This window comes from Prinia subflava, chromosome 14 (assembly GCF_021018805.1).
Source record: "Prinia subflava isolate CZ2003 ecotype Zambia chromosome 14, Cam_Psub_1.2, whole genome shotgun sequence".
NCBI lineage: Eukaryota > Metazoa > Chordata > Aves > Passeriformes > Cisticolidae > Prinia > Prinia subflava.
In genome coordinates this window covers 8,915,485-8,940,158 of record NC_086260.1, presented here as the reverse complement: position 1 = coordinate 8,940,158, position 24,674 = coordinate 8,915,485, and the positions used below count along the sequence as shown (strand labels likewise).

At 57.5% G+C, this 24,674-nt stretch overlaps 3 protein-coding genes across 5 annotated transcripts; 2 read left to right on the top strand and 1 right to left on the bottom strand.

Moving 5' to 3' along the window:
- Positions 1-783: 783 nt before the first annotated feature.
- On the top strand, positions 784-14,704 carry IMPDH2 (inosine monophosphate dehydrogenase 2). 3 transcript variants are annotated; one of them, XM_063411844.1, is made up of 15 exons: positions 784-951; positions 1,045-1,093; positions 1,189-1,290; positions 1,510-1,584; positions 2,037-2,243; positions 6,707-6,794; positions 7,389-7,588; positions 8,631-8,721; positions 9,406-9,501; positions 10,818-10,889; positions 13,035-13,178; positions 13,363-13,507; positions 13,593-13,736; positions 14,111-14,194; positions 14,453-14,704. In XM_063411844.1, exons 1-15 carry the CDS (start codon positions 854-856, stop codon positions 14,472-14,474), a joined length of 1,617 nt encoding a protein of 538 aa, XP_063267914.1. In that variant the 5' UTR covers positions 784-853; the 3' UTR covers positions 14,475-14,704. The 3 variants fall into 3 exon arrangements, with proteins under 3 accessions (XP_063267914.1, XP_063267916.1, XP_063267915.1); XM_063411846.1 differs by lacking the exon at positions 2,037-2,243; XM_063411845.1 differs by lacking the exon at positions 10,818-10,889 and having other exon boundaries at positions 785-951.
- A 1,373-nt stretch (positions 14,705-16,077) lies between these two features.
- On the bottom strand, positions 16,078-17,310 carry NDUFAF3 (NADH:ubiquinone oxidoreductase complex assembly factor 3). Its single transcript, XM_063411852.1, has 5 exons — positions 17,163-17,310; positions 16,850-17,042; positions 16,697-16,763; positions 16,442-16,542; positions 16,078-16,335 (listed from the first exon to the last, which is right to left on the bottom strand). Exons 1-5 carry the CDS (start codon positions 17,219-17,221, stop codon positions 16,243-16,245), a joined length of 513 nt encoding a protein of 170 aa, XP_063267922.1. The 5' UTR covers positions 17,222-17,310; the 3' UTR covers positions 16,078-16,242.
- Positions 17,311-19,571: 2,261 nt separating this feature from the next.
- On the top strand, positions 19,572-24,555 carry DALRD3 (DALR anticodon binding domain containing 3). The gene is given in 14 exon segments (XM_063411843.1): positions 19,572-20,599; positions 20,602-20,858; positions 20,986-21,275; positions 21,359-21,630; positions 21,852-21,910; positions 22,003-22,125; positions 22,250-22,320; positions 22,421-22,479; positions 22,810-22,892; positions 22,994-23,117; positions 23,206-23,264; positions 23,372-23,485; positions 23,708-23,776; positions 23,963-24,555. Coding segments are annotated over 14 exon segments (1,815 nt in total). The 5' UTR covers positions 19,572-20,484; the 3' UTR covers positions 24,083-24,555.
- Positions 24,556-24,674: the final 119 nt, after the last annotated feature.

The window sequence follows — 24,674 nt, the reverse complement described above, 5'->3', positions numbered from 1 at the left end:
GCAGCTATCCTCTTCACACTGCTTGTTTGTACAGCCTGGCCTGGTGGCTTTAGGAAGAGGGGGCTAAATGCCTGCATGGGATCACCTTAGTTCCTCTCTGCTGAGGCTGCTGCCTCTCTCATTCCCCTCGAGGTTCAAGACTGGCCTTGCTGCTACCTCTTGACTTTCATCCTTCGTGCAGCCCCCTTTGACTTACAAAATTGCTTTGGATTCTGCTGGTTTGTCCCAGCTCCGCATTCACTACCCACCCAACAAGCCCATTCTTGTCTTCTGAAGCTGCCAGAGTTACCTGGTGGTGGACTCTGCTCCCAACCCACAGTATCTCTCTGTGCATGTCACCTTGGCACCCCTAGCTGGGCTTTTTTAGGTGGTCTTCTAGCAGGTATCACACTGGCAGGTACTGGTGCCACAAGCTGGTGTCAGCCAAGCCAGAGCCTGGCACGAAGGGCCCTGCTGGGCTGTACTGGAGTTCCACTCTCTGCTGTTTGTTGCCTTCTGCCGGTACACGGACCTGGCCGCTCGGCCTGAGCCCAAGAACAGCCGCGATGCCCCGATGTCACCGGGATGAACGCGTAGGGGTTCGGTGCTAAGAGGCTGCTCCGGAGGAACTGCCGGAAGCTGAGAGCGACAGCCGGGCCCGGTGTGTCCCCGCTGCCGCACGACCCAGCCCAGGGGAGGGCCGGGGCTGTGCTCCGCTCTAGGGCCCTCCACGGCGCCAGGGGGCGCTATGGGCGCCGGCGCGTGCCGGGGTCGCTCCGTTCGCGCCGTTGCGGGGCGGGCACAGCGGGTCCCTTCCGGCGGCCGTCGGGGCGCGCGTGCGCTCGGTGTGGCGGGGCGGGCACGCGGCGGGGCCATGGCGGACTATCTGATCAGCGGCGGCACCGGCTACGTGCCCGACGACGGGCTGACGGCGCAGCAGCTCTTCAGCTGCGGCGATGGGCTCACCTACAAGTGAGTGTGGCCGGCACGGGGGTGGGATCGGGACTCGCGGCGCGGGGCCGCTGCGATCGCTGACGCGTCTCCCCTCGTTACTTTACCCCGCAGCGATTTCCTCATCCTCCCGGGGTACATCGACTTCACGGCGGACCAGGTGGTGAGTGGCCGGGGCGGGGGAGCGGGCCGGGGGCCGGGCCGGGGGTTGCGCCGGTGCCGCCGCTCACCCGCCGCCGCCGCCTGCCTCCCCGCCAGGACCTGACCTCGGCGCTGACCAAGAGAATCACGCTGAAGACCCCGCTGGTCTCCTCGCCCATGGACACGGTCACCGAGGCCAGCATGGCCATCGCCATGGCGGTGAGTGCCGCCACGCGGGCAGGTCCCCGGTGCGGCCACCGGGCTGGAGGGGCACGAATCGTTGTCTGAGGCGCCCGCGTGGCTGCCCCGGGGTCCCCGCAGCCCCTTGGGGCGAGACCGGGCCGGGGAGCTCCATCGGTGCCGACCCTGTTGCTGTCCCCGGCTGGTGCAGCGCCGGGCGGTGACTGCAGTGACTCACAGCCGCCTTTGTGTCCCCAGCTGACCGGAGGAATTGGGTTCATCCATCACAACTGCACCCCGGAGTTCCAGGCCAACGAAGTGCGGAAGGTGAAGGTGAGTGGCTGGAACGGCAGCAGCAAACCATGCTGGCACAGGGTTCTCCGTGCAGGTGGGCAGCGGGTCTGGCCTCGCTGAATGAGCTGTGTGAGATTGCTGACGTATGCCCGATGTTGGTGTTTCAGAGCTGTAGTGCTGCCAGGGTTTGCAGGCACAGCCCTCTTGTTGTGTGCCAGGCACTGTGTGTTCAGCCTGGGACTTGAATCCTCCTGGTGGGAGAATACTCCCCATCATATCAGGGAGGAAGTTAGCCTGGAGATTCTTGGATTTTAACATTATTTGGGTGAAGCTCGTTGCTGGTTTGAGAGTCATCCTGTTGGTGAGCATGTGGCTAGGCTGGGCGGTTGCAGACCCGTGTGAGTGGCTGCAGTAACCTGCAGGCATGTGCCTCGCTCCTGTCTGGCCTGGCAGTGCCACTCAGCCTAGCTGCTGGATCTGCTTCCTTTCAGAAATACGAGCAAGGATTCATCACAGACCCCGTGGTGCTGAGCCCCAATGACCGAGTGCGAGATGTGTTTGAAGCAAAAGCTCGTCATGGATTTTGTGGGATTCCCATCACGGACAATGGGAAGATGGGGGGCAAGCTGGTTGGGATCATCTCGTCCAGAGATATTGATTTCCTGAAAGAGTCAGAGCATGACCTGCCCCTCGGTGAGGTGAGAAGTGCTCACACCTGATGGGTGTGAACACTATGTTAGGAAGCCGTGTGGCTTGTGATAAGGACAAGGTTGAGTGTGTGGCTGTGAGGATGTTATGCCAGTGGGAGGGAGCACTTCCAGCTGTGCTCTGCAGATCTGTCTGTGAGTGTATTTCCAGAGGAGAGTGTCTTGCTCATTTGTACTCTCTGAGTGACTCCTGCAGTGCAGACTGTGCAGTTTATGTGAGTTGTGGGGGTTATCTTTCAGTGGTGTGGAAATACTGCCCTGCTTCACTAATTAATTTCTGGTGTTGGTGGCTGCTGCTGTAGTCCCACATGCTGGTACTGGCCAACTTTGTAGCAGCTGTCCTCTGCCCACCAAACCCTTCAAGTGCTGAGCTTCCTTTTCTGGGCTGCCTTTCCCTGTATGCCTCATCGGGGTTACTTGCTCTTTCAAATAACCCCCTGAACTTGTAGTCTGGCAGTTTGGCCTTCATAATGCTTCGCTGTCAGACTCCCCTCATGCAGGAGAACGTTCTGTGATTCCGGTTACAGGAGCTGTAACCTGAGATCTGCGGTGCTGTCAGGTTACACCGCCAGTGCCTCTTGGCCATGCTTTGCGCTTGGCTCACAAATATTTTTAGCTCTTGCTGACCAAACCTGGTGTCACATGCTGATCCCTGTTTGGTTTGAAATTGACTACAAATACCTGACAGAAGAGCCTTAAACCGGGAATAGGTTATAAAATTGTATGTGGCCCTTTGAAGCAATGCTACCCATTCAGAGGAGCCAGATAAGAATCTTTCCTCTTACTTTCTATGGGTCATTCAGCACTGCAGAGCAGGAAACTTGTTGGTGTCAGTATCTGGTGCTGTCCCTATCACCAGGCAAGGCCAGGGGAACTAATGGTTTCCTCAATCTTCTCTCCACTTGCAGTCCAGCAGTCCTTTTACTGAGCCATTCATTGCCATCCACACACAGGTCTCCTGTAGCATGGGAAGCACATGAATCCCACAGGCTTAGGAAGTGTCACCAGCCCTTTTTCTTGTTGGTGGTTTTAACCTACCAGACATCTGCTGGGAACTTAACACAGCAGAAAAGAGGCAGCCCAAGAAGTTCTTGGAGTGTGTGGAGGACTACTTTTTATAACAGCTGGCCAGTGAGCCCACCAGGCAAGGGACTGTGTTGGACCTTTTGTTTGCAGATACAGATGGGCTGGTGGGAGATGTGGTGGTTGGAGGCTGCTTGGGGCACAGAGATCATGAAATTGTAGAGTTCTCAATATTTGGTAAAATGAGGAGGAACATCAATAGCACTTGTACATTAGACTTCTGGAGGGCAGACTTTGGCCTATTTAGGAGACTTACTCAGAGAGTTCCTTGGGAAGCAGTTCTTAAGAACAAAGGAGTCCAGGCAAGGTGGGTGTGCTTCGAAACAGAGATCTTGAGGCCACAGGAACAGACTGTCCCTGTGTGCCAAAAGATGAGTCGATGAGGCAAACATCCAGTCTGGATGGGCAACGAGGTTTTGAAAGAACTTCGGAATAAAAAGAGGATGTATCATCTTTGGGAGAAGGGGTCAGGTGTCTCAGGAAGTATTTAAAGGGATTGCTGGGGCATGTAGGAAAAAAAATTAGAGAGGCCAAAGCTCAGTTTGAACTTCAATTGGCAACGTTTGTAAAGGATACTAAAAAGTGTTTTTACCAATGTATTAATGGCCAAAGGAAGGGTAAGACCAACCTTTGTTCCTTATTGGATGAGGGGGGGAACTTGGTAACTGCAGATGAAGAGAAGGAAGAAGTGCTCAACACCTTCTTTACCTCAGTGTTTAGTGGGAAGACAGCTTGTTCTCAGGACAACTGCCCTCCTGGGTTGCTAGATGGTGTCAGGGAGCAGAATGGTCTCCCTGTTATCCAGGAGGAGGCAGTAAGAGAACTGCTGAGCCACTTGGATCTATGGGAAAATGGGAAATCTATGGGAACAGATGGGATCGCTCGCAGGGTGACGAGGGAGCTGGCAGATGAGCTTGTGAAGCCTCTCTCCATCATCTACCAACAGTCCTGGCTCAGTGGTGAGGTTCCCAATGGCTGGAAGCTGGGCAATGTGACACCAGTCACAAAAAGGGTGGGAAGGAGGGTCCTGGTAATTACAGGCCAGTTAGTCTGACCTCAGTACGTGGTACAGTAATGGAACAGTTCATACTGAGTGTCATCACGCAGTGTTTACAGGATGGCCAAGGTATCAGAGCCAGCCAGCATGGGTTTAGGAGGTGTAGGTGGTGTTTGACCAACCTGATCTCCTTTTATGACCAGAGGACCCTGGTGGATGCTGGAAAGGCTGTGGATGTTGTCTATTTGGACTTCAGCAAGGCCTTTGACACTGTCTCCCTCAGCACACTCTGGGAAAAGGTGGCAGCCCATGGCTTGGACAGGAGCACTCTTTGCTGGGTTAAGAAGTGCCTGTATGGCCGGGCCCAGAGAGTGATGGTGATGGTGCTGCATCCAGCTGGCGACCAGGCACCAGTGGTGTCCCTCAGGGGTCTGTACTGGGGCCAGCTCTGTTCAGTATTTTCATTGATGACATGGATGAGGGGATTGAGTCTTTCATCAGCAAATTTGCAGAGTCACTGAGCTGGGAGCGTGTGTCGATGTGTTGGAAGGGAAGAGGGCTCTGCAGAGAGACCTGGAAGGGTTGGATGGATGGACAGACTCCAGTAAGAAGAAGTTTAATAAATCCAAGTGCCAAGTCCTGCATTTTGGCTGCAATTACCCCCTGCAATGCTATAGGCTGGGGACAGTGTGGCTGGACAGTGCCCAGGCAGAAGGGGACCTGGGAGTGCTGGTGACAGCAGCTGAACATGAGCCAGCAGTGTGCCCTGGTGGCCAGGAAGGCCAATGCCACCCTGGCCTGTATCAGGAATGGTGTGGCCAGCAGGAGCAGGGAGGTCATTCTTGCCCTGTACTTGGCAGTGGTGAGGCTGCACCCTGAGTGCTGTGTCCAGTTCTGGGCCCCTCAGTTTAGGAAGGACATGGAGACACTTGAGCATGTCCAGAGGAGGCAACGAGGCTGGTGAACAACTGAGGGAGCTGGGCTTGTTTGGCCTGGAGAAAAGGAGACTCAGAGGTGACCTCATCACTCTCTACAACTCCCTGAAAGGTGGCTGTAGTCAGGTGGGGATTGGTCTCTTTCTCCAGGCAGCACTGACAGAACGAGAGGACACAGTCTCAAGCTGCACCAAGGGAAATATAGGCTGGATATTAGGAAAAAGTTTTTTATGGAAAGAGTGATAAAGTACTGGAATGATCTGCCTGGGGAGGTGGTGGAGTCCCCATCCCTGGATGTGTTCAGATAGACTGTATGTGGCACTCAGTGCCATGGTTTAGTTAAGGTGTTAAGGCATGGGTTGGACTTGATGATCTTGAAGGTCTCTTCAAACCTAGTGATTCTGTGATATATCTATGATGCCTGAGGCTTCTCCTGAGATGTGGGTTCTGTCAGAGACAGCATTTTGGGTAGATGCAGGCATGGTCAGCCTCTTTCCAATGCAAAATACCTGCTCTTATTGTATAAGTAGCTAAAATGTTCTTTCTTTTTGTGCAACTGATCTACCTTCCTGAAGGGTTAGAGAATGTTCCCTTTTAGTTTTGCCCAGCCTTCTCAAATAACCTTTCACAGGGACTTGATGATCACAGAATGCTGTGATTGGAAAGGGACTTGGAGGTCTCTTGCCAAGCCACCTGCTCGAGGCACATTGAGCTGGAGGAGGTTTTGTGGGGCTGTGTCTAAGTCTCCAAGGATGGAGATTCATTGTCTCTGGGAGACATTCATTATGTCAGTGGGAGACCACTGTTGTGGTGAAAGCCACCATATCAGGTCAGATATTCCCCTGTTCCTGACTGTCCAGCACTGCCATTTGCTGTATTTTGGTGCTTGTTTGTCAGAGTGAGTGTGGGTGAGCATATTTGGATTGATGCAACTCCTTTGCCCCACTGACCTTACCTGCAACAGCAGTGGGTTATTCTGGGCAGAGCCCTTCTGGGGCCTGTGCACTGGAGATGTGGCCTGAAAACAGGATTGAGGGCACCATTTCTGCCAGAACAGCATAAGACTCTGAAGGTGTCTCCAGCCCTTATTTGTGTGTGCTCCATTGAAAGGGAGAGCTGTTAGCATGATATCCAAATAAGATTCATCTGAGAGTTGTTCCTTGATTCCAAGTGCTTTCACTTGTCTTCTGAGGCCTTCTGCTGTCCCCAGCTTTCAGTGCACTAATGGGCTTGGGGCCTGATGCCAGTGCCCACTGCCCACATGGGGACAGCACACTGGAGGCTTTTCCTGTGTGTTTTTGTGTTGCTGTGCTGCGGGCTCTTTTGTGGAGCACTCCTGCATTGCCGCTGCAGAGTGTTTCACGTGGGCAGAGGGGTTTGGTATTTTCAGATCAGTGTGAAGGAGTTCTTGTGACTTCTTATCTTCTCCCACCCACTAGATTATGACAAAGCGGGAGGATCTTGTCGTGGCCCCAGCTGGTGTAATGCTGAAAGAAGCAAATGAAATTCTTCAGAGGAGTAAAAAAGGTACCTGTGACTGTCTGTGGCGTGAGGGAGGGCTGTGGGAGCGTGGGGCTGGGGCAGCAGTGGGTGAATGTGGGCACACAGCCCCTGTGTAGGTGAAACATGGGAGACAACAGTGAAGAGAGTGCCCACAGCCCTCTGCCAGGGTACAGAGTTCACATGCCTTCAACTCAAATGTGTTTGGAGTTGAGGGATTCTTGGCAGCCCACTGTTTGACTGTCCAGCGACAGGTCTTTCATTTTCTGTCCTAGCCTTCACATTTCAGTACTCAGGTCAGTAGTGAACTGTTCAGTCTCTTAGGGTTTAATAGTTTGACTTTTAATAGGGTGTTGTGCATCTAATTATTTACAAATGCACATGTTTTCTATGGTTGATGTAAAAATACTAAGTCCTTCTCCAGTCCTACAAACTCCTTTCTCTGTTTCTCGAGCCAGGGCTGCTGGCATTCGTGGCCAAGCAAGATTTGGTAACGCACCTCTGAGTCTCCATCTTGTAGCAGTTTCTGCCTGCCCGCTGCTCCTGGTCTGCTGCACTGCTCTGAGCTAATGTCTGTCTCCTGTAGAAATCTGCAGTAGTGTTCCTTCTGTCTGTTTGCAGGCAAGCTGCCAATTGTTAATGAAGATGATGAGCTGGTGGCTATCATTGCCCGCACTGATCTCAAGAAGAACAGGGACTACCCTCTGGCTTCTAAGGACTCCAAGAAGCAGCTGCTGTGTGGTGCTGCCATCGGGACCCACGAGGATGACAAGTACCGGCTGGACCTGCTGGTGCAGGCTGGGGTGGACGCTGTCGTGCTGGTGAGCACCCACGGGGGGCATGGGCGTCGTGTCAGCCTGGGACACTGGGGGCTGAGTCCCCAGGCTGGATGAACGTCTCTGACAGTGTAGCAGCAGCGTGGCACTCACTTTGTCACAGGCCTTCCTGTGTTAGAATATGGCAGTTGTTGACGTCTCGGTCTTGTTCAGATTAGAATCCCCAGATTGGAGGGATTCCGCTTGCCTGGAGACGTGTGTGACCTGGAGGGAGTTTGTAGGGTGCACTGAAGCCCTGAAGGCTGAGAAGAGAAACACTGTCAGTTAATACAGAATCTTCTACAAATACCTCTTGCACTCTGCCACCAGCCTCTCTGATGTTCCTGAGTAATTTCGAATATTTGGCTTCTTATGGTTTCCCTTCGTCCCTTTGGTGTTTGTTACTGTGCTACTCCCTTACTGATGTTCAGAAGTGATCAGTGAGCCCCCTTTCTGACCTGCAAGCTTTCAGGCACAGTTGTCACTGCCTGTATTTGCACATGGTTTTCTCATCGATTGTGATCCTGTGAGTCTGCTGTGCTCTGAGGGCATGGCTGAGCAGTGGGAAATGTTTAACAGACATTATTTGACTGGGTCACAGAGATTGGCAGGGACTGAGCACTCAGTGCTTGACATCTGGTATTTGAGCTGCTCTGCTGCACAGTGAGGAGTTGCATTCCCCCACCAGCTCTCCTGGGTTTCACAAGGAACATTCTCCATTTCACCTGTAGTTTGAGACAGGGCTGACAGTGTCCTACTGATAGAGCCAGATGGTTCTTATCCACAGCCAGATGTTCTGCTTGTTGCCTTCTGTAGAAGCTGCAGGATTAAATATGAAGGATGTTACTGATGTCTTTCGATAAACTTTATGATAAACTGCCTTACACATTCCTGTCTTGGCAACAGCTTCTCCTGAGGTTCCATGCCCAATTTGGGGAGTCATCTTGCCCATTACCAGCTTAGCACAGAGCCAAGCAGAGTGAAGATCTGAAGCTGCATTTGTAATTTGCAGAAATTCTGGTTGAAACCGATTTTTTTTCTGTTGCAGGATTCCTCCCAGGGGAATTCCATCTTCCAGATCAATATGATAAAATACATTAAGGAGAAATATCCCAACCTACAAGTTATTGGAGGAAACGGTAGGCATGTGTTGAAGACTCTTCTTGTTTTTAAATTACATTTGTTTCTTAGACATAGAGGGAGCTGCAGAGATGTGAATGAAATGGTCATCTTGACAAATTTCTTAATTTGTGAACTTAGTATGGTTTCCTCTGATTTGTGGAATGGAGTAAGACCACTGTAGACACAGGGCAGTACCTTACTGTTGCAGATACTTAGAAACTGTTCTGCAGCACAACGTGTTACAGTCCTCTGTAGCGCATCTCACATTAATTTATTTTACACACCAGTTTAACATTCTGCATAGTAATGAGTATTGCTTGATGTGGAAATCTAATGGCAATTTTCCCTGCCTCTTGACAGCAGAGTGCAGTGCTCCTTGTCTTTACCTGCTGCTGCTGTTACCCTGTACTCTGCCCCCACTACCTCATGTGGCCCAGAGAGTGCTTGGGACCATGCCATGACTTTGCTGCCTCAGCCTCTGGGGGGAAGTGTGTTGCAGAATAGCCCAAAGGGGCAGTGTCACCTCACCCGCTGGGACAGCTGGGCAGAAACTCGCTGCCCCTCCCAGATGGGCCTGGCTCTTACACAGGCTGCTGCCCTGGGTGCGGGATGTTGGCAGCAGTGGGGGAACCTCCAAGGGCAGAGAAGTGTTGTTTGCAAATGTGCTTGTCTGTTTTCAAACCGATTTCTGCTCCCCACAGTGGTGACTGCGGCTCAGGCCAAGAACCTCATTGACGCGGGGGTTGATGCCCTGAGGGTTGGGATGGGCAGTGGCTCCATCTGCATCACACAGGAAGGTGAGACAGATCAGCTGCCTCCTAAATAGGCTGAAGACATGTGCTTAGTAGAAATTCCCTGCTGAAAAGCAGCATGGCTGGGATGGAATTCTCCCGTTGTGAGGGCAGTGTCCTGCAGATGTCTTTCACCTGCTTTGTCCAGGACTTCCAACCTTTGGGGTGGCAGCAACAGCAAAGGCATTTCCCAGTACTGACCGAGACTGAGTAGAGCCGGTGTGGCAGATGGTGGCTTTGCCTGAGGGGAGCTGTTGGCTCGGTGTGGGATGGGGCTGGTGGGCAGCTCTTCAGGGAGAGGGGCTTACTGGATCCCCAATGCTGATGGGTGAAGTGCACTGGCCTGTCCGTGCTCCCTTTCCCTCTGGCCAGCAGTGTGCATGATGCGGTATTGATCTGGGCTCTGTGCCTTTGCAATTTCCAGGCCAAAATGGGATTTCTTGCTTTTGTCTCTGCAGTTAAACAGAGCTTGTATGGGGCAGAGGCTGTGTCACCCTTAGCTAAAAGGCAAGAGGGGCATTCCCAGGGCCTGAAGAAAGTCTGTCTTGAGGACAGACTCAGTCCTTGTGTGTTGAACCTCAGGTGAGGTGAAGAGAGGTGGTGCAGGAAGGTGCTGCAGTCCATGAGCACAGCCCCTCACTGCTTTGGTCCTTGGTTTGTGCCACAGGAGGCAGCAAGTCAGCAGCTGCTGGCTGTAGGAGCTGCATTAGCTCTGCCTTTTCCAGCATGGAGCCTGTGAGCAACCATGGATCTGTGCTGTGTTCCTGCTTTGCCTGGCTGCAGGGGCTTCCCAGTCAGGGTAGTCTGTCTCAGGTCAGCTTTCTAAGGAGGGAGTAGTATCCTTAGGCTGACACTTCCCTAGCCAGAGCAGAGCCAGGACACACATGTCCTACCCAGGATCTGAGGCAGGGCATGCTCTGATCTGCACTGAATGTCCCAGCGGTTGCTCCAGCTGCCCCAGGAGATGGGGTTGGGTGCAAAGGAGCAGAGCTGAGTTATGATATGGCGCTTCACAGGAGATGTGGCTGCAGAACTCTTGCCTGCAGCTCCTTAGGTTTTTGGCTCTGTTAAGGGCAAGAACCCTGGCTTTTTGGGGTAGGGGTCACCTCTGGGTGGCTGCTGGGGTAGGGCGAGCATGCGCTGTGCACAGCCAGGCCTGGCTGCCTTAGATCTGGCCTCTGGCTTGGCTCGGGCTAGGAAGGATCTGCAAAGTCAGCTCTGTCCCACACCGTATGCTCTGCCCAGTAGCAGGTCACTTCTGGGGTCCTTTGTTCTGTTGCTGTTCTTCTGTCTCTAAAATGTGTGTGTTTGTTTTTGTTTAGCTGCTCCAAAGATCCCTCCAGACCTAAAGTCCCACAGCCCCAAATGCCCTTCTACTGTCACGGGCACCTATAGTAAGTCACTTGCCCTGTTCCCAACCCTAATTATGTGTCTTGAAGCAGGACCCTGATTTGGCTGCACATGGCCCTACTGCTTGTTTGAGAATAATTTAGCTGTAGATGCACTTGGGGTTTTGTGGCTTTGGATACTGGTTTTGAATCTGAAATGAAATCTGAGAAACCTTTCTGATTACGTAAAGCAGAATCTGGACTGTCCAAGCTGAGGGAACTCAGGCCTGTCCTCTTTCCACTCCAAAATCCAGTTAGGTGCCTGACTGCACTCTGGATCCCTAGCCAGGCATGCTTCCTGCTAGGCCTCCCTGTGCCTGGGAAGCGATCCCTGAGCAGTTCTCAATCATGCTCAAAATGTAATTCTGGGGAAGTTGTGCACTGACCAAGCTTCCCATGGAGCTGGCTCCCCTGAGTTATGGAGGGACTTCACTGCGCATGGCCAGCTTGGCAGCTGCGTTCCATCTTTTCCCCACCGAGTGGAGAGAAGGGGCTTTTGCCTGCCCAGCACAGGGTGCAGTGTTCTTCTCTGATGCTCTGATGCTCTGACCAAGCAGCCCCTGCAAGGCAAGCCTTAGGCTTTGTCCTTTCTCCTAGTTCTGACACACCTTAAAGGGAGAGGTTTACTCTTGCAGGTCCTGGAAGGTTTTCTCTAGCAGATGGTTTTGTAGGGCCACCCTTTGCCAACACACTAAAAGGGACAAACGCTCACGCTGACCGTGTGGTGTGTGTGTGTGCTCAGAACCCTGCTGGGGAAGCCTGTGCTCCGGGGCTGTGGCACTGGGCACTGGGACAGTCGGAGAGGCACGATGCTCCCAGGGGCCCTGAGCCAAGCTGTGCCTTAAAAGGGCTGATCTCTGGTTGCGCTTGAGAGGTTTCTGCAGGCCCTGCACTGTCTACGGCACAAACCCTGGACTCAAAACCCTTCAGAAATGGGTGTTTCTCTCCACAGAGCTCTTCCACAGCAGCGTTTTGCAGCTGCACTGTGGCCTTCAGCAGTGCAGAACTGTGCAAGACCATCTCTTTAAGGGCATTGATGATTAAGCTGGCAGCCTCTCCCTGGCTGGCTGAGCCTGAGCTGAACACTGGGGTCTGATTAAATTTAGTTCTGTCACAATCTCAGCCTGGAGTCTGGCTGCCCTCCCTCAGCAGCTGCTGCTGAGTGCTGGGAGTAGAGAAACTGTAGCACCCTGGCCCCAGCAGGCTTCTGCCAGGGAGGTGCTGCCATGCAGGCTGAACCACACCTGGAGTTCACACTCCAAAGTACTAATACTGTACGGCTTTAATGTTACCCAGTTTATGGGACTAACCACAACTGGAGAAAAGGCTTCCAGTTGATGGTGAGGAAGGGACGTCTCCCTGAGAGAAGCTTATCTCAGTGTTCTTGCATGCCTGTGGCTGACAAACATGTTACAAGACATGCCTTGTGCTGGTTTTCGTCACATAATGGAAAGTTTCTTAACTGCTACTGAATGGGAAGAACAAGTAAATCCAAAGCTAATAACTCTCTCCTCATGGGGCAGCTAAACTTGATGGAATCCTTGCTACACTGCTGGGCAGGAACATAAATTATTACCAAACCATTCTGCCTGTTTCCTTTTCCATTGCTGCATGTGTGTTTGTGTGTGTATGCAGACCTGTATGTATAGATATATTTATATCTATACCATTTACAGGCATATGAGCTCTCTCCCAGACAACTGCCTTTCCATTCAAGAGGCACATCTTACAGGTGCTGTGTACATGGACAAGGGGTCTGGCCATTCCAGGAGAGAGCCAGCAATGGGACATGGCTACATGCCAGGGTTGCTTTGGAGAGGGGCCTTTGGAGTTTGCTTTATTTCATTCCCAAGCTCCCCACATCTGCCGTGCACCAGGAGTGAGCCACGAGTCTCGTCTGATCCCAGCCATCTGATCAAAGACCCCAGTCCCAAGGTCACTCACAGCTTTTTGGAGCCAAGGGCTGTGAGGACGTCTCAGCAGGCATCTCCTGGGCATCTGCTTCTCTTGTAATTCAGCCTGGGGAAGGAGTATCCAGGGATTTGTGTGTTCCGAGTGCTGGAGCATGTGTGTGCTGGAAGCCTGAAGGAGCCTGCTGGGACGGGGGCATGCGGCTGCGAGGAGCTGACCGTGCGCGTGCTCTGTCCGCAGTGCTGGCGTGCGGCCGCCCCCAGGCCACAGCGGTGTACAAGGTGTCCGAGTACGCCAGGAGGTTCGGAGTGCCCGTGATTGCCGACGGCGGGATCCAGACGGTTGGGCACATCGCCAAGGCCCTGGCACTTGGCGCCTCCACAGGTGAGCACCATTGTAGGGCATCTCCTAGGAGGTGTTTCCATGTGGCATCACAGTGGGCATGAGGGCGCTTTACCTGCACGTGGCTGGGGGCGTGGGAGCTGCAGCCAGTGCCGTACCCAGGAACCCTGAGGGATTTTGCATCCACTGCTGCTGATGTGCTGTTCCTGGTGATATCTTGTGCCAGTGATGATGGGCTCTCTCCTGGCTGCCACCACGGAGGCCCCCGGCGAGTACTTCTTCTCGGATGGCATCAGGCTGAAGAAATACCGCGGCATGGGCTCCCTAGATGCTATGGACAAGAACTTGGGCAGCCAGAATCGGTATTTCAGGTCAGAGATGATGCTTTTGGGCAGCAGATCAAGCTTTTGGGGCTTCTCTGCTTCACTAATACCCTTGATTTGTGCTTTCACACAGTGAGACAGACAAAATTAAAGTGGCCCAGGGGGTCTCCGGTGCAGTGCAAGACAAGGGCTCTATCCATAAATTCATTCCATACCTAATTGCTGGGATCCAGCATTCTTGCCAGGATATTGGTGCCAAGAGCCTGACCCAAGTCAGGTGAGTGCTTCCCTGTGCCTGTACTCTGGTCAGATCATGGTGCTGCTGTCAGGTCTCTGGGCAGCTGTACTCAAGCTGTGGTGTGTTCTGTGTAGTTTGTAGCTCTCTGTCCTCATCTCCAGTGGGCACTGCATCATGGAGTTGCCAGCCCCAGGGATGCAGGACTGGGGTCTCCTGTGGCATGTTCAGCTGGCTGGGCTCAAAATGTTGGGGTTACATTACCCAGCCTGATTCTTGGGAGCACAGCAAAGACCATTCTGGCCACAGCTGGAGAAACCAGTGCCCCTTGTCCCAGCTGTTCCAGCTGAGCATATGCCAGAGCACTGTCTTCCCTGGACTCTGCCTGGCTTGTGACAGGTGTCCTTCCCCCTCAGGGCCATGATGTACTCGGGAGAGCTGAAATTTGAGAAGAGGACAACGTCTGCCCAGGTTGAAGGAGGGGTGCACGGTCTCCACTCGTAAGTGCTCCTGGCAGGATCCTTGTCACCTTGGGCAGGGTGTTGGGGGTCAGGAACAGCCACCCTGTACCTCAGTTGTCATGCCCTTGGCTTATGCCATTCATTGGCTTCCCTGGCGCCACACAGGCCATGGCCTGTCATGGTGCTGAGGCTGTTCCCGTCCCTGGGCTGGCAGGATCCATTCCATTCTGCACCTTTGTCCCTGCCCTGAGTGAGGTGGGTCAGTAACGGGGCTCCCTGGTGCTGCTTCCCTCGCAGGTATGAGAAGCGCCTCTTCTGAAAGAGATCCATCTGTGTCTGTCCTTGTGCCACTCAGCCCTGCGCTGCTCCGCGTGGGAGCTGCTCTTGCTGCAGAAGTGCCATTATTCTGGGCTGCCTGGAGCTCCCGCTGTCCCTTGGCTGCTTTCTGACCACCTGCGGGGCCCACCTTCCACCCAAGAGCTGTGATCCTGGGCTGGAGCCTTGCACATGTTAGCCATGTTTTACAATAAAAAAATGAAAATGTGTGCAGTTGGTGTCAGCCTGAAGTCCCTGTTCTGTCTTTACCTCCCTTGCTCTCCTTCCTTGGCTCTGCCCCTTGCTTCCCACACTGTCAGAGGCAGCTGATAACCCCAGCAGGGACTGTGCATATGAAGGGCAACAGGGAGGGGAGAGGCTTGAGACAGGGCTGAGTGGGTAACACAGTATGGCTTCTTTAAAAATCCTGCCTGAAAGCAGAAAACAAGCGCTGGACAAGAAAGCAAACCATTTTACAAGTCCATTATCTCCTGCTGGGAGCTGCCAAACCCAGCTGTGGCAGCAGCCAGGATTCATTCCTGGTCTGGCTGCTGCATTCTTCCCCTAAACCTCGTGCAGCTGTCACACTTCAGTGGCTGCACCCGCTAGGGCTGTTCACTGTGGATTACCTGCTCAGGCTCCAACAGAGCAATTGTTTGCCAGAAGGTGGGCAATGCTCCTTATGAAGGAGCATTTCTGCAGGCCTGAGCAGTGCAAGCTTCCCTGGCTTGGCAGGTTTGCCTGTGCTTGCAATGCCAGGAGCCAAGAAGTGTTTTACACCTGTATCAGTTGTACATGTCCCACACGTCACTCCTGCTGAAGAGTGTGTTTACCATCAGTGTTTTGGGGATGTCAAATCTGATTTATATACTAAAACCAGAGCCTTGACTACAATGCCACAGCATCAGTGTCACACACTCGAGACACTAAGCAAAGCCACCCTAACATTGCAGCTGCGTCCCCTGCCTTTGCCTGCCAAGGTGCCAGAGTTCAGGGCATGAGGCTTCCATTAGGTACATGTACTCTCTTCCCCAGGGGCAACATCCCCAGCCATGAACCAACCAGCAGGGGAACAGGACAGGAACCCTTTCCATGTCCCCTGTTGGAGCTGAGCCTTCAGTGAGAGGGGGTGCAGCGCCCTTGGAGCAACACTGCCCAAGGGACATCAGTGCTGGGGTGGTACAAAGCCCCACAGGAGAGCCCATGGAAGCCAGCACCAGCTGGGCCACACTGGTTGCTGGTGCTGGCTGTGCTCAGGAAGCTGCTGGCACATGGCATCCTGTCATCACACATGCTGCCCAGTGCCCAAGGTGAGCATATGCCCCATCAATTTATTACAGCCTCAATGTGCTGTGCATTAACCACCACACAATTTCTTGTACTTCCTATTTACATATATTTTCCTCATGGAGCCCCAGATGTGCCTGGGGGTGTACAGCTTACCCTACCAGCCTTCACCCTCCCACAGGCAAGGCTTCTTGCTGTCAAAGTGTGGGGCACGACCCTGGCAGGGCTGTGGGAGCAGTGCCGCCAGCAAAGCCTTGTGCTGTGCTCCAGAGTCCCCAGCCCAGACTGGGCAGGGGGGCCAAGAAGCCAGGGACTGCAGAGAAGAGCTAAGGCCATGTATTTCACAGCCCTTCTGTGTGCAGAGCCATCACCCAGCCGGCAGCTGCACAGTTCACCGTGGAGCGTTGCTCAGCTGGGAGTTGATCCTCAGGGGCTTCAGGCAGGCCGGGGAAGAACCGCTCAGCCATGGGCATGGCAGGCAGTGCCTACATGCCGTAGGTGCCCCGCGGGGGGATGAGCCCAGCAGCCACCACACGCCTTTCATTCATGAGGAAGTTGAAGGTTGCACATGCATTCGCCTGAGAAGAGAAAAGGGAGTGAGTGGCCCTCAGAAAGGAGACGGCTCTTCCCCACGAGCTACATGACGCCCCTCTCCCTTTCAGTGGGGTGCTCACCCTTCCTTACCGTGTCCTGCACCTCCACAGCAATCCCGCACTCCCGCATCTGCTTCAGCATGGCGGGGTGGAGCCGCTCCACTCTGTCCCCTGTGCCCAGCACCAGGATCTCTGCAACCAGGGCACGACAAGGGTGGGCAGGGCAGCATTCGAGCTGCCTCGGCCCAGACCTGCCCTTCCTGCAGGGACACATTAATGGCTCCCGCACAGCCACCCCGACAGGAGCCCGAAGCGGGGGCAGCCGCGCCCCTCCTGCCCCGCGTACCTATCTGGGGCTCCAGCAGCCGGAACAGCGACAGACTCTCGTGCGAGATGTCCCGGTGAGAGCCAACCTGCGGGGACACGGCGGGCGGTGAGGGGGGCTGCCCCCGGTGCGCGGCGGGGACCGGCAGCCCCCGCCCCACCGCCGGGCACTCACGTTCCACTGGAGGATGCTGCGGGGCAGGACGGCGCAGGGCCCCACCACCACGTCTCCGCTGATGGTGAAGCCGCGAGTGCTGTAGCCCTCGATGAACATGATGTTGGGGGACTCCGGCTCCAGCACCATCACCCGCGTCCGCTGGTACATCTCATCATCCGCCGGCGTGAGCCGGTGACCCCGGCACGGCGCTCTGCGGGCAGAGTGAGCAGCTGGGACACGTGAGACCCACGGACACCCCCCGGAGACCCTACGGCATCCTACAGGCACCTCCCCCGGTCGCAGGGCAGCCGCGGTGCCGGTTGCCGCTTACCTGCCCGCCGCCCGCCCCGCCGCCGGCACGAGCCGCCGCAGCGCCGCCACCGCCGCCATGGCCGCGACACCGCCGGAACCGCCGGGCGGCCCCGCCCCCGCCGCTACCGCCCCCCGGCGGCCGGGGCCGGGACAGCGCCGCGGGGGAGCGGGGTCGCACCGGGGCTCCCGGGGAGCCCTAGGGGTCCCCCTGCCCGCGGGTCGTGAGGGGCGGGAGGGCAGCGACACTCACACACCCGCTGCCCTCGGGCCCGGGCGCGCCCCGACCTGCAGAGCCCAGGTGGGCGCCGGAGCGAAACCGGTGGCGGGGCGGGAGCGGGACGGCGGGAACGGGGTGTCCCGCTGGAGCCTCCCCGACCCCGCCGCCGGGAGGGGCTGCGGACCGGCCCGGGCTGCTGTGCCGAACGCTGCGGGGCCGGAGGTGAGAGGGGAGCGGGCGGCTCCCCGGGCGGGAGGGAGCGGGCCCGGGTCTCGGCTGCGCTCCTGGCCCGGCCCCGCCGGTGCGCCGGGGCTGCCCCAGGCTCGGCACGGCGCCCCGGTTCCCCACTGCGGGCGGCTGTTACCAGTCGCGGTGAAGCCCATCGAGCCGCCGCCGGGACCTCCCGCTGCACCCTCCTCCTGCCGCGCGCGGGAAGGCCGGTGGCACTGCGGGCTCAGAGGTGCCCTGGGACAGGGGACACACGGCCCCACCTGTGTCACCCACCCGGGGCCAGCCGTAGCCTGACATTGCGGGGCCACCGGGAAGCTCTCCGGCAGTGGCGGCGGAACATTTCCCGCCACCGTGCCGTGCCGGAGGCATCAAGAATTCCCACAGCCGGCAGCCTTGGCCAGCGCAGGGTCCCAGGGATCCCCGGGCGACACAGCGAGAGCTCCGCATGGGGTTCCCCACGCGGTTTGAATTTCCCCCATGCGGTGCCGAGGGCTGGAGGGGCTGGCAGCAGCGGGGCCGGACCGGGCCGTGCCGCCTCTGGGCGCAGGTGCCGGGGCAGGTGCCCTCCCTCGGGGACGGCTCGTGTTTCCGGGCCCCGTCGGGGGCTGATGGGTTGGCACCAGTTGCTCCAGACGCACCGGGGCTTTGTTCGGAGCAGTTTCCTTTTGGCTCGGCCGTGCCGCCCTCCCCTTGGCACTCGGCCCGCGGCGCGGGGGGAGCCGGCAGCACAACCCCGGTCTCTGCCGGCACCCCCGATCACAACGGCCCGGCAGCGGCTCCCACGCACCTCCTCCACCCCGGTCCCCGCCGGTAAGTCGCCCTCTCCCCTCTTGGCCCACCGACTGTCCCACGGTCGGGGTGGCATGGCCGTGGTGCCCGTGCCCATCCCTCTGAGGCGCCAGCACGGGCAACGGAATCCCAAAAGCAGCTGTCCCCGCTGTGCCCAGCTGCCCTGGGGTTTCGTTACCCGCGCTCCCGCCACTGCCTCGCCCCGCACGGCCCCCCCTGCCCACCACCCTGTGCTGGGCGAGAGCCACGTGTCCCACTCCAACTCCTCCTGGGGCTGCGGCAGCGCCTGCGGCCACACTGGAAGAAGGGTGGTGTCGGCATGGGGGGATCACCGGTGTCCAGCATCGTGGCTCAGCCCCTGCAGCGGGCTGGGGACTCTTCTGTTTCTTGTGCCCTCAAGAGCTAAAAATAACAGCTGGCTTCCTGGGAGAGTATGGGGAGCATGGCTGCTTGGCCACAGGGTGGATGTGGTCCCCTGCACCACGGTGGTGCAGGCTGTGTGATACCGCCAAACTTCCTGCCCATGCCGGCTCTCCCTGGCCCCCGCAGCACCCCAGTGCCTGCAGGGGTGGGCAGGATCCAACCCCCCTGGAGAGAGATGGCTTTGGAATGACACGATCACTCCCGCTGAGCGGGCAGCCAGAGAGCCATCGGGGATGTCGTGTCTTTCCAAAGCTCTTTCGGTGCCTCCGAGAGCCATCACCAAGCCACTGCTCTGCCAAGGCCCTGCGGGATGCTCTGGGGATGTAGAGGATCCAGCCTGGACCCATCTTGAGTGGTAACACAAGGTCCACCAAGTGCCCCTGGCCGGGCAGGGGTCCTGGGCAGCTCCTGTTCTGCGGACAGTCAGCAGTTGGTCTGGTGTGAGCAGCGATTCTCAGATCACCTCTTGGCTGTGGGTGGTGCAGGGAGCACCCCACCATGGCACAGCTGGGGGATGTGTTCCCATTCCTGCCCTGAGGCTGCAGATTCTCACTGGCTCTGGGCTGCAGCCCAGGAGCTCCAGGGCTGCCTGAGGAGCCCCAAAACGAGTTGTTGCATTGCTGGAAAAGCCCATGCAGCAGGATCTGCCCTCGCCCTGCTCCCCCCTCCCTTTCCCCCCCCCCCCCCCCACAAGCCCTGGAGGAACCAGTTTGGGCCCTGCAGGCAGAGGTCCCTGCCGTCCCTCCCCTCCCTCCCCCCCTGCCTCTGCGGGGAGGGCAGGAAGGGCACAGTAGAGAGGGAGGTCCCTAGCTGCCTTCTGTGGTGGGGTTTGGTGCTTCCTCCTCCCCGTCAATCAGGCTTGCTGCCATGGGGCTGGGAGTGTTCTGGGCACTTGCCCTGTCCTCAGCTCAGCAGCCACTGGCACACTTGTTGGGCAGGTGGACAGCAGAGTGAGCCCTCTGTTAGATCTGCGCTCGAACCATCGCTGTGCAGCAGCTCAGCTCTGCAGATGTAATCAAGACCACCATGGTGTGATCTAATCACTTCCACTTCCTTCTTCTTTGGGGCTGATAAGCGGGACACTGCTCGTGTGCTGGACACGAGAGCAGCCCACTGGGGCAGGGTGTGCACCCACAGCTGCTGCAGAGCCCATGCCAGTGCTCGTGGGTGCTGCTGGTGTTCCTGAGCCATCGTGTCACAGCCCAGCCAAGCCCTGGGGCTTGTGGTAGACAGGCTGCACTGCCCAGCGAGGGTCCGCCAGTGACACCACGCCCGCAGCTGGGGTCTGCCTCACACACTCCAGCCCATCCAAACCTCCCTTCCCAGCACAGTTCAGGCTGCTGGACCTGTCCCCGGGGTCCCTTGTTGTCCCCAGCAGCCCAGGGACCAGTAGGCTGTGCTCTGGGCTGGGCCATGCCCGCAGCCTGTTTCTGCCCAGGCCTTTCTCACGCTGGCTCAGCCGGGAGCTTCTGCTCCCACTCGGTTCCTGAGGGTTTTAGATCTGGGCTTCCCAGTGTGGGAGAAGAGGGGACAGCACTCCTACGCCACTCAGGGTGACACCATGGCCCTGCTGGGGTGAGGCTGAATGGGACTAAGACCCTCTCGGACCATTCGGGGTGCCTGGTTACAGCCCCACGGTCCTCACCTAACACACCCATCGTCCTGACCTAACACACCCATCATGGCGGCGCGCGCTGCCCGCCACACCCACCATGGTGGCTCCGCGCACGTCCTCCCAAGATGGCCGCCCTGCCCGGCCTTCCCGCCCGCTACCAAGATGGCCGCCCGGGAGCGCCGCGGACATGGCGGCCGTCTGCGGGCACTGTGAGGGCGAGGCGGGATGTCACTTCCGGTCGCGGTGGCGGAAGCGGCGGCCGGGCTCCCATGGAGACGGGCGAGGGCCGCCCCGGGGTGGCGGCGACGCTGCGGGCGCTGAACGAGGCCCTTGGGCGGCCCGCCACGCTCTGGGTGAAGGAGAGCGGCGCCCGCAACCTGCGCCACCGGGATTTCCTGGCGCCGCGGGCCGCGCTGAGCGCCGCCTTTCCCGGCGGGCAGGTAGGCTGCGGCGGCGTGGGCAGGCCTCGGTCGGGAGCGGGGATTTGCGGGAACTGTTTGACGGGGCCGGGAGCGGAGCTGTGCTGTGCACGGGCAGCCCGGACCCCTTCTCGCCCTCCGCCCGCAGGTGCCTCCCGAGGCTGTGTCGGCTGTGTCGTCGCTGCGGGGCCCGGCAGTGCTGCCGCTGCGGGTTTGCCGGCAGACGCCGGCGGGGCTGGCGGTGCAGGTGCGGCGCCCTGAGGCCTTCCAGCGCCTGCTGGGGGCTGTGCCCGGCCCGGCCCCCCCCGCGGCGGGGCCGCGGACGGGCTGTGTGGTGCTGCACTGCCCGGCCCTGCGCAGCCCCGCTGCCCTGCGGCCCCGCCACCTGCGCGCCGTCCTGCTGGCCGATCACCTGGCCCAGCTGCTGCGTTCCCAGGGGTGAGTGCCTCCGTCCCGTCCTGCTCCCGGCCCCTCGCCACGGGGCCCGCTGCTCCCAGCGCCTGCCTCGCTCTCTCTCGCAGGGTCGGCGTCTGCCTGGTCCCTGCCCTTAGCGAGGAGAAGAGCTGGGATGTCCTGCGGCAGCTCCGCATCTGCTGGCCCTCCGGCCCCGGTGGCTCGTCCCTCACTGACGCCGTCTCGGCCTTGAAGGCAACGCTGGGCCGGTGCCCCTGTGCCACAGACTGTGAGCAGGGGCAGGGCACAGCCGAGGGTGTCATCTGCAAGGTGCACCTGAAGAGTTTTGTGGAGCAGCAGGGCTTGTTGGGCTACGACCCCAATCTAGATGTGCTTCTTGGTGAGCCTCACATGTACAATAGCTCCGGTGTGGCAGCAGGGGTAGAATGAGCCTATTTCTTTTCAGTTGTTTTTTAACAAAAATAAGGTGGGGGTTAGACACAAATGGCTTTCCCTTCTTGTTTGCCTTCAGTCTGGTTTGAGCCTGGGGCAGACCCGATGGTGTCGGATGGTGGGGGGTGCAGAATGCCGTGTCCCACTGTGTGTCCCTCCTTCTTTCAGTGACAGAGGGGACACTGCGGTCCTTGGCTGAGCTGCAGGAAGCTGTTCTGCAGTGCCCAGTGAGTGACCTCATGGCACCGCCCACCTCTTGTTTCCCAAGTGCCCTTCTGCCAGGCAATAGGATTGAGCTCCCTGTTGTGCTCTGCTGCAGGCCGAAGGCCAGAGCAGTTGCTGCAGCATCGTGCATGTGGTGAACTGTGAGGAGGAATTCCAGCAGCAGCAGCTGGATGTGCTCTGGAGGATTTTGGATCCAGGAGCCCACACAGCTTTGCAGGTGAGCAGGAGCAACCTCTGATCCTCCTCAGTGTGGCCGCCAGCATGCATCCTTGGCTCATGGCTAGGTTTAAAACAGGGCTGGATTTCACTCAGTTCCCAGCCTCAGCCTCAGCCTCTTTCAGAAACACCTTGTCTGTGGGCCAGTGAAAGTGACCAAGCCGTCATCGCCCATTGGGGCTGACCAGTACTTCCAGTAAGTTGGTGTGCAAGGCACCTGCTGCTTTCTGTCCTGCTAAGACTCGCTGTGGGCCAGCTCAGGCCACAGTGGGTGGCTCTGTCCATGTTTCTCCCAGGCTCCGAAAGCGCCAGATGTATGAAGCCTCTGTGATGAAGTATGGGGAGCTTGCGCAAGGTGAGAGTTGGCTCTGAGCCTCCATGCATGGATGCTGCTCCATCCCATCTTCATTGCTCCCATGAGTCCATAGCCAGGGAGGGCTGCACCCCTGCAGGGTGCTCCTTCTCCCCTCTAGGATCAAGCTAGATGCTGCCCTGGCTTTGGGAAGGCATCTGACCATCCAGGGCACTGGCACAGAACAACTCCTTCCAATGCGAGCCAGGACTGGCGGTGTGGTGGCCCTCAACTACTGCCTGGTCCCGGCAGGGGTGTCCTGCCTGTGTTCTGGGGGTATCAGTACATGGGAATGGAGCAAGCTGTGCATGATGGCACTGACATTCTCCACAGATGAGGCCTGGACAGAGGTGATTGATACCTTGACAGTGGCTGCCATCAGGTTTGAGATGCTGAGCACTGCACACCGGAGTCAGGTAGGACAGCAGCTTGCATGGAGCCAGGGCTGGCAGGTTGTGGGAACAGCAGAGTGGATCTGTGCTGAGCAGCCTGGACTGTGATTTCTCCCTGCCCTCAGATCACCCTGGACCTGGAAAACAACAGCATCTCCACAAAGGGAACAAAGAGTGGTGCCTTTGTGATGTACAATTGTGCCCGACTGGCCACGCTCTTCAACACCTTCCAGCGGGCTGTGGAGCAGGGTGAGCACCAGCCCCACCACCCTCCTCTGACAGCCTCTCCTGGGGCCCCAGGGGCATCTTTGGGCACAGCAGTCTCCCTGCTTTCCAGGCACATATCCACCTCTGCCACCAGCATCTGAACTGAACTTCTCCTGCCTCCGAGAAGAGGTGAGTGCCGAGAGGAGGGATGGGGGTCATCTGTGCACCCTCAGCTCTGGTGACAGATGCTGCTGGCCCAGGAGAATCTGACACTGAGACACGTAATCCCTTTACAGGGTGAATGGCTCCTGCTCTTCAACTATCTCCTGCCCTTCCCTGAAGTCCTGCAGCAGGCAGCACAGCTGCCCCCACCCTCCAAGGGGATCCGGATCACTGCCAACACAGAGACAGTAAGTGCCATGTGCCATGGCATCCATGGATGCTGCTCCAGCAGTCCCAGCCCAGGGCGAAGCTTCATGCCAGCAGGTGCTGCCCATTGGTGAGCAACACAGGGCTAGTGCTGACAGAATAGATTGCAATGCCCCTGGGGTATTCCTGCTGTGCTTGGGGTGGGTGAGACCCTCAAGACCAGCCAGAATTCACTGTGCCATGAGAATGTCTCTGTCTTGCAGGTATGCAAGTTCCTGATCCAGCTCAGCATGGATTTCAGCTCCTACTACAACCGGGTGCACATCCTGGGGGTGAGTTAGATGTCCCAGCCTGCAGCCTTGTGGCCCTGCAGTCCTTTTGGAGCTGTACTGCACTTGAGGGGCAGCCATGTGGGGAACGGTGCCAGCAGTGTGCTGGCCCCCCATCGCCTCCTCCAAGGGTGCACAGGCAGCAATGCCCACAGGGCCAGCTCCAAGCTGCCACCCTTCTCCCTGCAGGAGCCATTCCCTCATCTCTTTGACCAGATGTTTGCCCGTCTCCAGCTGCTGGGAGCAGTAAGGGATGTGTTCCACAGTGCATTGGCAACCCTGCACCTCTCTCCCCTCAGCCAGATCTGAGCCAGCCCTGAGGAGCCGTACCATGGTGTGACAGTCACCTACACGCCAGACGTGGGGGGAGAACAGGGCACATGCTTCTGGCAGGGCGAGGGGCTGCCCTAGTGGCAGGCAAGGCACAATTCAGCCCCACACAGGCGTTTCCTCCCTTCCCATGGCCCATGGGGTTTGGGGATTGGTCTGTGCTCTCTGCAGCTGTGTCAGCTCTCTGTGAGCTGGAGATGGATGCCCCTCCACATCTACACCAGCAGAAGAGAAAAAGGCTTCTGTGGCACCCCAGAAGCCAGGCTGGGAGTACTGGGGAGGTGGCACCAGGGACCAGTCACCACAAAGCCAGACAGATGCCAACTTCACTTCCATAAAAACTTTATTGAAGGGTGTTCCTTGCTGGCAGGGACCCCTGAGGCTCCAGGCTCATGTTGGGCTCTGAGCCAGGCCCCAGTACTGGGGTCCAATACACTTGTTGCTGGACAAATGCTGTGTGTCTGACCTCAGGGTTGTTTGTCCTTCCTTCGGTCTGACTGTCCTGGGTCCTACTGCTGTGCAGGAGCAGCCCACTTGGCCTGAGAGGGATGGTGTTTGTGGGCAGCCCAGC

Coding starts and splice junctions, on each gene's coding strand:
- IMPDH2 (XM_063411844.1), top strand. CDS start 854: ATGGCGGACTATCTGATCAGCGGCGGCACCGGCTACGTGCCCGACGAC. Junction 1,585..2,036: donor ACGAAGTGCGGAAGGTGAAG/GTGAGTGGCTGG, acceptor GCTTCCTTTCAG/AAATACGAGCAAGGATTCAT. Junction 10,890..13,034: donor TACTGTCACGGGCACCTATA/GTAAGTCACTTG, acceptor CTCTGTCCGCAG/TGCTGGCGTGCGGCCGCCCC.
- NDUFAF3 (XM_063411852.1), bottom strand. CDS start 17,221: ATGGCGGCGGTGGCGGCGCTGCGGCGGCTCGTGCCGGCGGCGGGGCGG. Junction 16,543..16,696: donor GCTGCTGGAGCCCCAGATAG/GTACGCGGGGCA, acceptor CCCTGGTTGCAG/AGATCCTGGTGCTGGGCACA. Junction 16,336..16,441: donor CTGTGGAGGTGCAGGACACG/GTAAGGAAGGGT, acceptor TTCTCTTCTCAG/GCGAATGCATGTGCAACCTT.